Consider the following 12380-nt stretch of genomic DNA (forward strand, 5'->3'; position numbering starts at 1 on the left):
CCTTCCTGTTGGACGAGGCCCTTTATGTGTGCAGAGCTTCTCATTAACTTCACTCATGCGGCCCGTCTCCGCCTGCCACTGCTTGAGCACTGCGCTTTGTAAAAAAGCAACCAATTAGTCCCTCATCAGCTCCAATTAGAGAAGACAAAACCTGGCTAAAGATAACCCAGCTGAAAGGGGGGGCAGGCTAGCATACGCTCTCTAGAAGCACAAGGTCATTTATGAATGCTCAGTGTGTAGTGCATGAACAGGTCTGACACCCTCCTCTCCCTCTCTCTCTCTCTCTCTCTCTCTATTTTATGCCATCTGTTTTCCCTTCACTCTCTTTCCTTAACCTCTCAAAGTGCCTCTTCTCTTTCTCTTTCTCTCTCAGACCAGTTTTGTTGTGTGAAGAAGCAAAGTCTCCCTGGACTATGTGGTAGAGGGAGAGAGTGAGGGAGGGAGAGAGTGAGGGAGGGAGAGAGTGAGGGAGGAAGGGAGTGAGGGAGGGAGAGAGTGAGGGAGGGAGAGAGTGAGGGAGGAAGGGAGTGAGGGAGGGAGAGAGTGAGGGAGGGAGAGAGTGAGGGAGGAAGGGAGTGAGGGAGGGAGAGAGTGAGGGAGGGAGAGAGTGAGGGAGGGAGAGAGTGAGGGAGGAAGGGAGTGAGGGAGGGAGAGAGTGAGGGAGGGAGAGAGTGAGGGAGGAAGGGAGCAAGGGAGCAAGGGAGTGACCCACTATTCATCCCTTAACCTGCATCCACAACTGAAGGCTCTTCCCCTGTTCCCATTCAGCTATTGTGTACCAAATGCTTCCTTAAACCTAATGTTAAACCGGAGGACACGTTCACTCTGCCTACTCTTCTACCTCTCTGTCTAAAAATGAAAAGAAATGTCTTTCACCTCATTCGAATTAAACGTCTCCTATCCTGTAATTACACAGTGGAGGAATGTAGATTTCTTCTCATAATGAGAGTTTTTTGGGGCAGTTAATTTAGTGCTTTCACTTAATCTCTTAACATCATTAATTAACACAGAGTGAAACCCTAATTTCCTCGATCAGGGCTGAACGCTCCTGCCGGCCTGGGGGAGCCCTGCTACTACAATGACCTCATTAAGCTCTTTATTTCACCACTCTTTGTGCCTGTGCCATTACACATTAGTTTGGGTGGTGTGTGAGCAGAGGGAAACGGCCACCAGGCCCCTCCCACCAAGCCCCTCCCCCTCCCTTAGTGGGCGGTTCTAAATAACAAGGGTCGCAGCCAGTGAGATATAATTAGAGGCACTTCAGCAAATATTTGAGATCTGTTCAGGCCGACCCTTATACACTAATCACTTCTCCATTAATTACTTCCAGCTGGGATTTTACAGAAATTTCTTGCCAAATTCCGTTCTTTCCCATTCAGCTCCACCTCTCCTCCTCCACCCCTCCTCCTCCACCCCTGCACACAACCTCTCCTCATCTCCTTCTCTTCTATTTTAATTGCATGAAGGGGGCAGTCTGTGCTGTTTTCACCTGCGTGAAGGCCGTCTTAGCTCATGTTAATTGCAGCACGTTCAGAACCGCCCAAGTGGAGCGCTGCCCTGCACAACAGCGCCTTTGTGCCCATTAATCAACAACATGTAAATACAGCAGCACAATTAAACAAGTCAGGGGCCTGTAGCCCCCCCCCCCCCCACCCCCCAGGTGCTGTTGAATTAATGTAATGACATCGTTTAATACTTGTAAGAACAGCACAGCAGAAAGTGGCACAGATCCACTCGGACGACGGATGAGGTGAAGTCAGTGCAGTAATGACAGATGTAGTGTAATAATAATAATAATAATATCCGAACATGTAGACACTCCCAGTCATTTTACATTGTTTCCACAATGTGTCAGTTCTCCACTGACGTGAGTGTGTCAGTATACTACACACAGGACGTGTTCTCTGACCCCAGGACTGTGGCGTTGCTAGAACCTTGACCAACCTGCTCTACGGGCCGAGCCCCAGGAGATCACCAGTATGACAGCATGGGTCCTTGCTAGGAATCCGACCCCATGACCCTTCAACGAGGCAACGTGTCAGACAGGCGAAGTTGAACCCCCACCCACTGCAGGTCAATCTTTATGTATCAACAGTACAACATCTGTGATGCTCGTCGAGTTTAAAGGGCCTTCTGGGTGTCTGCTGAGAAAGCGTCTTCTGTTCCTAGAGACCTGGCTAATCTGCTATGGTAATCTAATCTAATTTGTGCTATAAATTAATTCACTTTGTGCTCTGTAGCTGTAATATATAACTGCAGCTAACATTAAACTTATATTCCTGTGGATATTTTGTGGATATGTGGATATTTTGCATGTGTGCCAGTTCAGTAATGGGGACATGCTGGCTTATATAAATACATTATAATGTTATTATTGAGAAAATCAGATAATGTTTTTCACAGAAGCAACTGTGCAAGTGTCTGAGGTGACTGGGTCAGGCTAGGGTGAGGGTTAGTGTTAGGGTGAGGGTTGGTGTTAGGGTTAAGGTTAAGGTGTGGGTTAGTGTTAGGGTTGGTGTTAGGATTAGGGTTAGTGTTAGGGTGAGGGTTGGTGTTAGTGTTAGGGTTAAGGTTAAGGTGTGGGTTAGTGTTAGGGTTGGTGTTAGGATTAGGGTGAGGGTTAGTGTTAGGGTGAGGGTTGGTGTTAGTGTTAGGGTGAAGGTTAAGGTGTGGGTTAGTGTTAGGGTTAAGGTGTGGGTTAGTGTTAGGATTAGGGTGAGGGTTAGTGTTAGGGTGAGGGTTGGTGTTAGTGTTAGGGTGAAGGTTAAGGTGTGGGTTAGTGTTAGGGTTAAGGTGTGGGTTAGTGTTAGGGTTGGTGTTAGGATTAGGGTGTGGGATTTCCTTGAATAAATAAAACAGCAGAAAGGATCTGTGCTTTCTCATGTCTCCTCTTTGGCTTTTGAGTTCTATGCCACTTTGTACACAAAACAAGAAAAAACAAACCCTCAGTTTCATAGTGTCTCACCAACTGTGAAGTTTTCAATCTCCTTCTGCTGATTCCACAGCACAGCAGATGAAAACGTAGTGTATGTTCAACTGCACACACTCTCCAGGTCTCCATGTGGCTGTAGGCAGCACAGCTGAAGCCAGAACACACTGTCCTGGTCAGCCTGTTAGATACAGAAGAGACACTCATCCAACAGTCATCTCCAAACACACCCTCACCTTCACCAAACACACCCTCACCCATCTCCAAACACACCCTCACCCATCACCAAACACACCCTCTCTCCAGAAGAGCAGTATGGGCACCTTCATAGGGATCAGGGCTGACACCTTCAAAAAGACCCTCCTGAAAGAGGTGGAGACACCTAGGAGAACTTCACAGAGACTCACTGGATATAGAGGTGGAGACACATAAGAGAACTTCATAGTGACTCACTGGATATACAGGTGAAGGCTACTAGTAGAACTGGATATAGAGGCGGAGACAGAACTTTATAGTGACTCACCGAATGTACAGGTAGAGACTACTAGTTGAGCTTCCCAGAGTATTACATGTTTTTTCTTATCAGATACAGAGACACTGATCTAGGCTTTAGTCTCATCAAGACTGCAGTATTGTAGTACTGTTCTAATGCTGTAAAAAGTAACCGAATTAACAATGACTTGTACAGAACACAGCAGCCAGAGTCCTTACAAGAACTCATTCTAACCCAGATTCACTGGATGTCTGGGGCAGAGGTATTCAAATCCCCATGGGCCCAGTATAACAGCTTGGCATCCTGCCTGTACCAAGGCGTCCGGTGTGAGAAAGTGGCCAAAATTGTTATATGAATCAGTTAAAAACTGGATTGCAGTTGCACTGGATCAATTACACACTGGATCTGACATCCGGATTTGAACAGCACTGGTCTCTGGGTCTCTGCTGCCACCTTATGGGCAAGTGCTGTCACTGCTCATTTTATTCCTGAATCTGAAAAGAGCAGCACTGTGTCACTGGCGCCACCTAGTGGCTACATTAGGTTTAGGTAAATCCTCGTCTCCGTCGCACACCCGAACAACAGAAATGTACATCCAGAACTCCCGGGCCATCCTGCCAAACAGGAAATACTTTTTCTTACAATAGGTAACATTCTCCATGCAAGACAGCAATGATTATTACTTTGGTTTATTCTATAAAATGTAAGAAACAGCTGTTCAAATGTAACAGAAATTTACGGCACAACGCTTTGATCTGTTTATATTGTAAATGCAAAGCGTATAAAATATTTTATTCTGTAACCTGTAACTTTGGACCTGACAAAACATTACGCACTCTGTATCGGCCGTGAGAGGATAACTCAACACGAATGAACCGCCAGCTTTATCACAATCACAGTGTTTGTTTATACAGCGCTTCATTAAAATGTCTGTTCCTCAAATGCAGAAATCAGCCGGTGTTGTTCTAGTCTCGGTGGGAAATAAGGGTTGATGAAGTCCGTGTTTTTCACATCTAAAGGTTGACTTTCTCTCGCCACACGGCCCATTACGGAGCTGCTCTCGTGGGGAAGTGTGCAATCTGAGCGTGAACACCGCCAGGATGGGAGGTTTCACCCGCTTTAACGGTGTGTGTTCACCCCTGTACCGTGCACGTGGTGGAGAGATGGAGCTCGAGCCCACGTTCGCCTGGGTAGGAGAGTGCGCGAGCGCGCTGCAGGGCCTGTGACGCAGTAGTGAGATTACTAATGCGTGCCAGACCTGCACGCGACAGGCCGCTCACGTGGACAGGATGTGGCGTTACAGACCGTGAAGACTGATTGCACTTCGGATCGAGGTGTGCCAATTATCCGACATAGTAAAGCGATACTTGGCGTCAGCTCGAGTTCAAATAGAATTCGGAATAACAAATGGCGCTGTTTTCATGACACTGTAGTAGCCTCTCCCTACTGCCTAATAGATCAATCACTTCCATGTTGGGTAATTGCAGAAAACATTGTGTGTGTGTGTGTGTGTGTGTGTGTGAGAGAGAGAGAGAGAGAGAGAGAGAGAGAGAGAGAGGGAATAAGGATCAGAGTAGGTGTGGCAGTACCCAGCGGACCAATGTCACTCCACACCCAAACATCAAAGCTCCTCCTCTTAGTTCTAGAAGGCTCTCAAAGTTCGGATAACCTGCACGCGCATGTGTGTTGATTACACACAAGGCTCATGTGTAAATAAATACGTAAATTCACCATCCAGAACGAGGTAGGCGTGACCCAGTCATGAATACGTCCTGTTATTTGTATGACGGACACAGTGAAATACTATAAATATATACATCTTTTATGTTTATGTTAAAAAAATAGAATTTCATACAATGAGATACATTCATGTCTTCCATAAAAGATTATGAAGTTAAATAATTTTTTGTGATATCTACACCGTCCTCTCTGGTTAAAGTTAGTTCTTCTCTTTCTGCAGTCAGGTGCTCCTCCATGCCAGTCTCAGATGTTCCAGGCAGGATCTGTTAAAGTGCTGGGGGATTTCCTCTTTCTCTTGCCCCTGGGAGGATTCTGGGATCTGTAGTCTTCCCCAGAGCCAAAGTCCAGGCTCTCCTGACTGTCCTTCCAATAGTCTGGGGTGACGGGGAAGTCCTCTCCAGGAGAATGCATCTGCCTGCCAAACACTTTCCTCTGCAGCTCAGCGATGTCATTACGGATGTCGGCCATTAGCAGTAACAGGAAGTCAAAGGATCCTGGAGGGCCCTGGCCAAGGAAGTAGGGCAAAACATCACAACACACATAGCAACACAACTCATGTCTCTTGCAGCTTGTTAACTCTGTCACAAGGTGTAAATTTACTGACAGATAGCACTTGTGACTAGAATCGGTAGTAAAGAACATCTCTCCTAAATCCTCACTGAAGAACCTTCTGGCTTCCCGCACCACCCTCACCTTTCCAGCTATGTCAGCAATGTGTTGTAGTGAGGGAGGTGTCTGATGACCTTTGACCCCCGAACACACCAGGCCAAACCAGAACTCTCCCTTCTCCTCCCCACATTTCCATCAGCTACCACATGTAAACCTCCCCAAAAAACATCCTGCAGGATGTAACAGCGAAAACACGGAGGATGAGACATGTCTCTGGAGTCCAGGATAGATGGGCTCCTCCTCTGTGGGAGGAGCCAATCCAGGTCTCCTCCAATGAGAATCGTCCAGTCCGGTCCTCTCCCAATAGCGGGGGTACGATGTGCTGACAGGTCCTGGGGGTCTTCCTGACAGCCCCTAGCAGGAGGTCTTTCCCCCTTGTGGAAGGGTCATGTGCACACTGCCTTACAAAGTGCTCCGCTCGTCCTGAACACCAGAACTAACCCCCCCCCCCCATGTCTCTTCTGCGTGGTCTACTGTGTTTAAAGCAGCACAGTGACTCTCACGCTTACTTTTGATAGCACCTCCAAATGCACCACAATGAAAGACACGAGATATAAAGACCTGAATCCATGACACCCATGATAGATGAGCTGAAGACAGGCGTACAGACAGGTCTAGAGGCCTCTACAGACAGATTAGAAAGGAGCATCTGGTATAGAGATTACAGACACATCTAACACCATGAGGAGATTACAGACACATGTAACACCATGAGAAGATTACAGACACATCTAACACCCTGAGGAGAAGATTGTTAGATGTACTTACTGGAGGTCCAGAAGGTCCAGGAGCTCCTCTTTCTCCCTGGAGAATCCAAACAAATATTTGTGTCAGTGGGATTACAGTGAAGAAACCACAAGAAGCCTTGCAGGACCAGTTATTACTCAGCTATCTCCCAGTAACGCCATCACGTCTGAAAAAACAAGCCAGTCTTCGAAACGTTGGAAACCCACACACCGCCACTGACGCTTCCCCCTCGAGTGAGACCCCCCCCCGGCCTGAGATCACCCACCCGAGCTGCAAATCTCCCGCAATACAAACCCAAAAAGTGGAAACGACGGTGGAGTTTGTGTAAATGTTATGTTAGTGCTGGTTTTTGCGGCCCATTTGAAGCTGGTCTCTAGCTCATTTGGACTGAGGTATGAAGGTAAGTGCCACACAGGCAGACAGAGAGGCCTGACGACCCCCCCCCCCCCCCCCCCCCCCCACTACAAGAATTAGGGTAAGGTCACGGGGTCAGGAACGGGTAGTGGTCTATACCAGATGTTCCTGATTTGTGTTTGAGAAGCTGAAAAACATAATAGTAAAGCTCTGGCTACAAACATCGTCTGTTAGATGGGTGGTGTGTGTGTGTGTGTGTGCGTGTGTGCACACACACCTCTGTGCTGACCTTGAACTGCTGCACACACAAACTAGGCTAGGCAAACAAGATCAGAGGCGGCACACATAAGACACTTGCTGGCTGAGAATTCAGAACCACACATTTAAATCCATAGTCTTCTTTACTAGAGACCCGCATTCTTGAATGATCTACATATTGTCAGCTGAATTGGACCTAATGTTTGTAAATATTTGAAGTTTTAAAAGATTAATCTGGTGCACATGTGTACTTTATGGGTTTTGTGAAGAATGTGAGTTCTAACTCAGATCTTTGGCAAAGCAGCAGCGCTAACCTCACGTTTGTTCGTTGGATTGTGTGGCGTTTGCTCTAAGCTTCACAGATCAACATGATACGAGCACAGTTGCAACAAACATGTTTTCAGATGGAAAACGTTTGGTCTCTTGAAGATCCACAGTGTAATTAATGACAAAGTGTCATTTACAATTACGCTTAAGTGTTTGGAGATACTTACGAAAGGGCCTTTTAAGTTACATTCATCCACTCACAAAGCAGCTATTTAATTCAGTGAAATCTCCCTCTACTGCTCTTTGCTGTCCACATGGTTTATTTCATGACTGATTGGTGGGTTTGTTCTGTTACTGTTTGAGGAACACAGCTATGGGCCTGGAAGGTTGTGGAGTAGTGGGCAGCAGGTCTGGACATACTGTACCTTCATGCCGGCAGTGCCAGGAGCACCGGGGGGACCCTGTGGGAAACACACACACACACACACACACACACATGCACGCACACACGCACATACACACACACACACACACACACACACACACACACACACACGCACACGCACACGCACACAGGCACACACACACACACACGCACACAGGCACACACACACACACACACGCACACGCACACGCACACAGGCACACACACACACACACACACACACACACACACACACACATGCACGCACACACGCACATACACACACACACACACACACACGCACAGGCACACACACACACACACACGCACACAGGCACACACACACGCACACGCACACGCACACAGGCACACACACACACACACACACACACACACACACACACACACACACACACACACACACACACGCACACACATTTTGGTGTCAGATAAGTTTAATAATATTTTGATAAAATGAAAAGATAGCCATTTCCAGTTTGCTCAAGATATCTAGCATCATTTTATAAACTTCTGAAATTTTTAAAAATAACTAAGTTACTGTCTTTGCTTTTTGGCCAAAGTCAAATAATAAACAATGCAATATACGTTCCAAATTACAATTTCAAGTAGAAACAATTATGGTCTCATCATTACAGAGAATTTCAGTCCACAAGAATGGCTGCCTCAGTCCAGCTAGCTCTGAGTTAGCCTACCTGCTAGTTCAGCTAGCTCTGAGTTAGCCTACCTGCTAGTTCACTAGCTCTGAGTTAGCCTACCTGCTAGTTCAGCTAGCTCTGAGTTAGCCTACCTGCTAGTTCACTAGCTCTGAGTTAGCCTACCTGCTAGTTCAGCTAGCTCTGAGTTAGCCTACCTGCTAGTTCAGTAAGCTATAGTTTTAAATCCACATTTAACCTTAATACCTAATATTTGACATATCATTTTATACCTCTTCATATGTGGCCCACCACCACACACACACTAACCCTAACACTAACCCTATATATATATATACATACATACACACACTATATATTATTGTAATGTATTGTGAGAGTACGCCATTGCTGCAAATTTTGTCCCTTCCACATATTCTCCAATGAACAGTGAGTGGTGTTACTGAAACGTGGGACCACTACAGGACACTGGCAGACCACATAAAGTTAAAGACCACGTCCAGTTACAGAGCAGGTTGCCCAGTGCAGAGCACTGATCTCCACAAAGATCTCCAGCGCTCTGCTGACTCAAAAACCACAGATCTCCTGGCATTAACGTCAGCGCAAAAACAGTGGCAGGAGCTTCATAGCCTGGGTCTCCATGGCCGAGCAGCTACAAGCAAACCTTACGCCGCCAGACACATCGCCACACCGCCATTGGACTCTGAAGCAGCAGAAGCAAGTTCTGGGAGTCCTGAATCTCCTTTCTCCACCTGGCAGACGGGCGGATGAGGGTGGGGTTGGAGAATGCCAGTAGAAGGTTACCTGTCTGCTGCACTGAGCCAATCAGTCAAAGCCCTTCAGTTCTAGTGAAGGAAAAACTTAATGCTTCAGTATAGCAAGACATTTCGGACAACCGTATGCCTCTGATTTTGTGGGAATAGTCTGGTCCTGAATGGTCCAGCAAGATCCATACAGGCCCGGGTGGATGAGCTGGGCTGGACTAGCCTGCACGCAGCCCTGACATCATCCTCATCAAGCACATTCTGCATTAATTAGGGACGGACCCTGTGAGGCAGGCCATCTCGTCCAACACCAGTGTCTGACCTTACAAACGCTGTTCTGGATGAGTGTACATAGATTCTCACAGACACACTCCAACATCTTGTAAGCTTCCCAGATTGGAGGCAGTTATAGCTACAAAGGGAGACAAATCTCATAATCATGCCAATGGATGTAGAATGGGGTGTCTTATATAAGCTCCTTTAGGTGTACTGTACAAGCGTCCCACTGTTTTTGAACATAGTGCAGCTATGTAAGCCTGTCAGACGTCGTGTCACGTCTGCACTGCGTGTAGGACATTTTGACAGAGTACTAATAGCACTCTTGGATTCAAATTCTGGTATCCAACGAGTCTACAACAAATTGTGGCAGTAGGGAATGTGCCAAACCATGAAACCGATCTACCGTATTAATCGTTCATTTCCATAGCTGGGCCAGATTAGAACCTTCAAAAGGATTGAGGCTTTACACTGCCCTCTGGTGGACAGAAGTATTAAGACTCATCATTTTGAATTGATGTGAGAAACTGATTTGATTGTAGGCATGTCTAATTTACTATCCAATCAAATCCTTCATGACCGTTTGATGATTCTGATTAATCTCTATTGGTGACCACAGTTCAAACCATACTGGGGTTACAAGCCATTTCTTATACATATTAATCAATCAATCAAAGTTTATTTGTATAGCGCTTTTCACGTTACACTTCCTGTTTTTTTATTATTGTTTTACAGTGTTTTTTGTAAGAACTACAATATTTTTCATGCATGTTTTTTCATGCATTTGTTTTTGAAGTTTAAAGTATGTAATCTTCCCCCTTTTTGATTGTTTATGTACTTTTAAATGTAACTACCATAGCTCATGTTGTTACCATGGCCATGTGAGCAAATGCATAAATGGTATGAAAACGGAGAGTAAACTTTCACACTGACACTGAATTAATTTTGAGCAGCATACACACTGAATCCACATCAACCAGAATTCACACTAAATCCACATCAACCAGAATTCACACTGAATCCACATCAACCAGAATTCACACTGAATCCACATCAACCAGAATTCACACTGAATCCACATCAACCAGAATTCACACTGAATCCACATCAACCAGAATTCACACTGAATCCACATCAACCAGAATTCACACTAAATCCACATCAACCAGAATTCACACTAAATCCACATCAACCAGAATTCACACTGAATCCACATCAACCAGAATTCACACTGAATCCACATCAACCATGTCTTGCAGCATACACACTGAATCCATGCATCTGATACAAATGAGCTACACACACACACACACACACACACACACACACACACACACACACACACACACTACACACACACACACACACAAACCAAATACGGTGCCAGTACACTCAGACCCAACTACTGATCCAGTGTGACAGATGAATGTTCAACCACACCCCACACACATCATGTTCCTCCCCAGCCTGAGAGGCCAGTAACGCTTGAACATTTATCAACTCTCAAGGAAGAAAATAAATAATGAAAACATTTCTAACACACTCAAGGTCGCCTGATGTTACTAAGATCTGCTCGAGGGTGTTGAGCACTAATGTTTCTGTGTCTAGTGCTCATGAACCACTACACCACTTTGTCAAATAGGCATTTTTCTTCAGTGGCATGCAGCGTTTGACTGATGGGGTCTAGTGTACTGAGGGTGAAAAGGTCAACACTATCAGACGTGTTATCCGCTGGACCTCTGGACTACAGCAGCCAAGCAAAATACAACCTGCACTGTAATGTGTCCAGCCCCCTCTCCACATAGTGCAATTACTATTTATCAGCTGAGAGTCTGAGACACACACACACACACACACACACACACACACACACAACACACACACACACACACACACACACACACACACACACACACACACACACACACACACACACACACACACACACACACCCCAAAGATGCTGATGTGGTTTGGCCAACCACCAGCTGTTTAATAGGATATTAATCAAACAGTGATGGAAAAAGGACAAAAAAATTAGGGGACAACTGAGTAAGAGAGAGAGAGAGAGAGCGAGAGAGAGAGAGAGCGAGAGAGAGAGAGATCAGAAGATACACACAGAGAAATGTAGAGTTTGAAAATAAAATGTACATGTGTTCAGTTCATAATAGCAAGACTAGAGAGAGCTAGGTTTTTTCATACAAGCAAAACATAACAGTAAAATTGGGAGAGAGAGAGAGAGTGGCAGAGAGAGGGAGAGAAAGGGAGAGAGGGTTGAGAGAGGAGGGGGTGTATTATGCTCTAAAGTCAGGCACATCTGCAGAGGTGGCCTTTCAGAAACCCAGCTGAGGGGATCAGAGACGAGGCCAGCAGGTCCCGGCTGGAGCCCAGACAGAGGTGACCCAGCTGGGCAGGACCTGATACAGCAGGACCCTGCGCAGGAACTGGACACCTGCTGCTTCCCCAACTCGCCTCTAATCTCAGTGCTGGGCAGGGGAGGCGTCAGCGGGATTGAATTAAACTGGTTCAAGGAAAACCAGGAAACACCAACAGAAATCATTCTTTATTTGGTCTCTAAGGGACGTCAACTTCCACGCTTTAAGAATTGTCTGTTTTTTTTGGAATTTGTTGTATTCCAGAATATGCCGCCCAGCCGGACTGTTAGTATTTCACTCTAAATATCCATGTCTGTTCAAATAAACAGAGACGTTCTGCTTGTGAGCAATTTTGTAGTGTATAATCTAAACCCCATCCTGGGTCTCAACTAAACCCTATCCTGGGTCTCA

At 46.0% G+C, this 12380-nt stretch overlaps 1 protein-coding gene across 2 annotated transcripts in view; it reads right to left on the reverse strand.

Annotated features, from left to right (window-relative positions):
- Window positions 1-5223: 5223 nt before the first annotated feature.
- The window catches only part of ccbe1 (collagen and calcium binding EGF domains 1), a 47749-nt gene continuing 40592 nt past the window's right edge, over window positions 5224-12380 (reverse strand). For both annotated transcript variants that reach the window (XM_076988846.1, XM_076988848.1), the window contains 3 exons: window positions 7883-7918; window positions 6600-6635; window positions 5224-5666 (listed from right to left, as the gene is read on the reverse strand). In XM_076988846.1, coding sequence (XP_076844961.1) covers window positions 5406-5666; window positions 6600-6635; window positions 7883-7918 — 333 coding nt within the window. In that variant the 3' untranslated portion in view covers window positions 5224-5405. The remainder of the gene's footprint in view (window positions 5667-6599; window positions 6636-7882; window positions 7919-12380) is intronic.

Source organism: Brachyhypopomus gauderio, unplaced genomic scaffold, assembly GCF_052324685.1.
Source record: "Brachyhypopomus gauderio isolate BG-103 unplaced genomic scaffold, BGAUD_0.2 sc64, whole genome shotgun sequence".
Classification (NCBI taxonomy): Eukaryota; Metazoa; Chordata; class Actinopteri; order Gymnotiformes; family Hypopomidae; genus Brachyhypopomus; species Brachyhypopomus gauderio.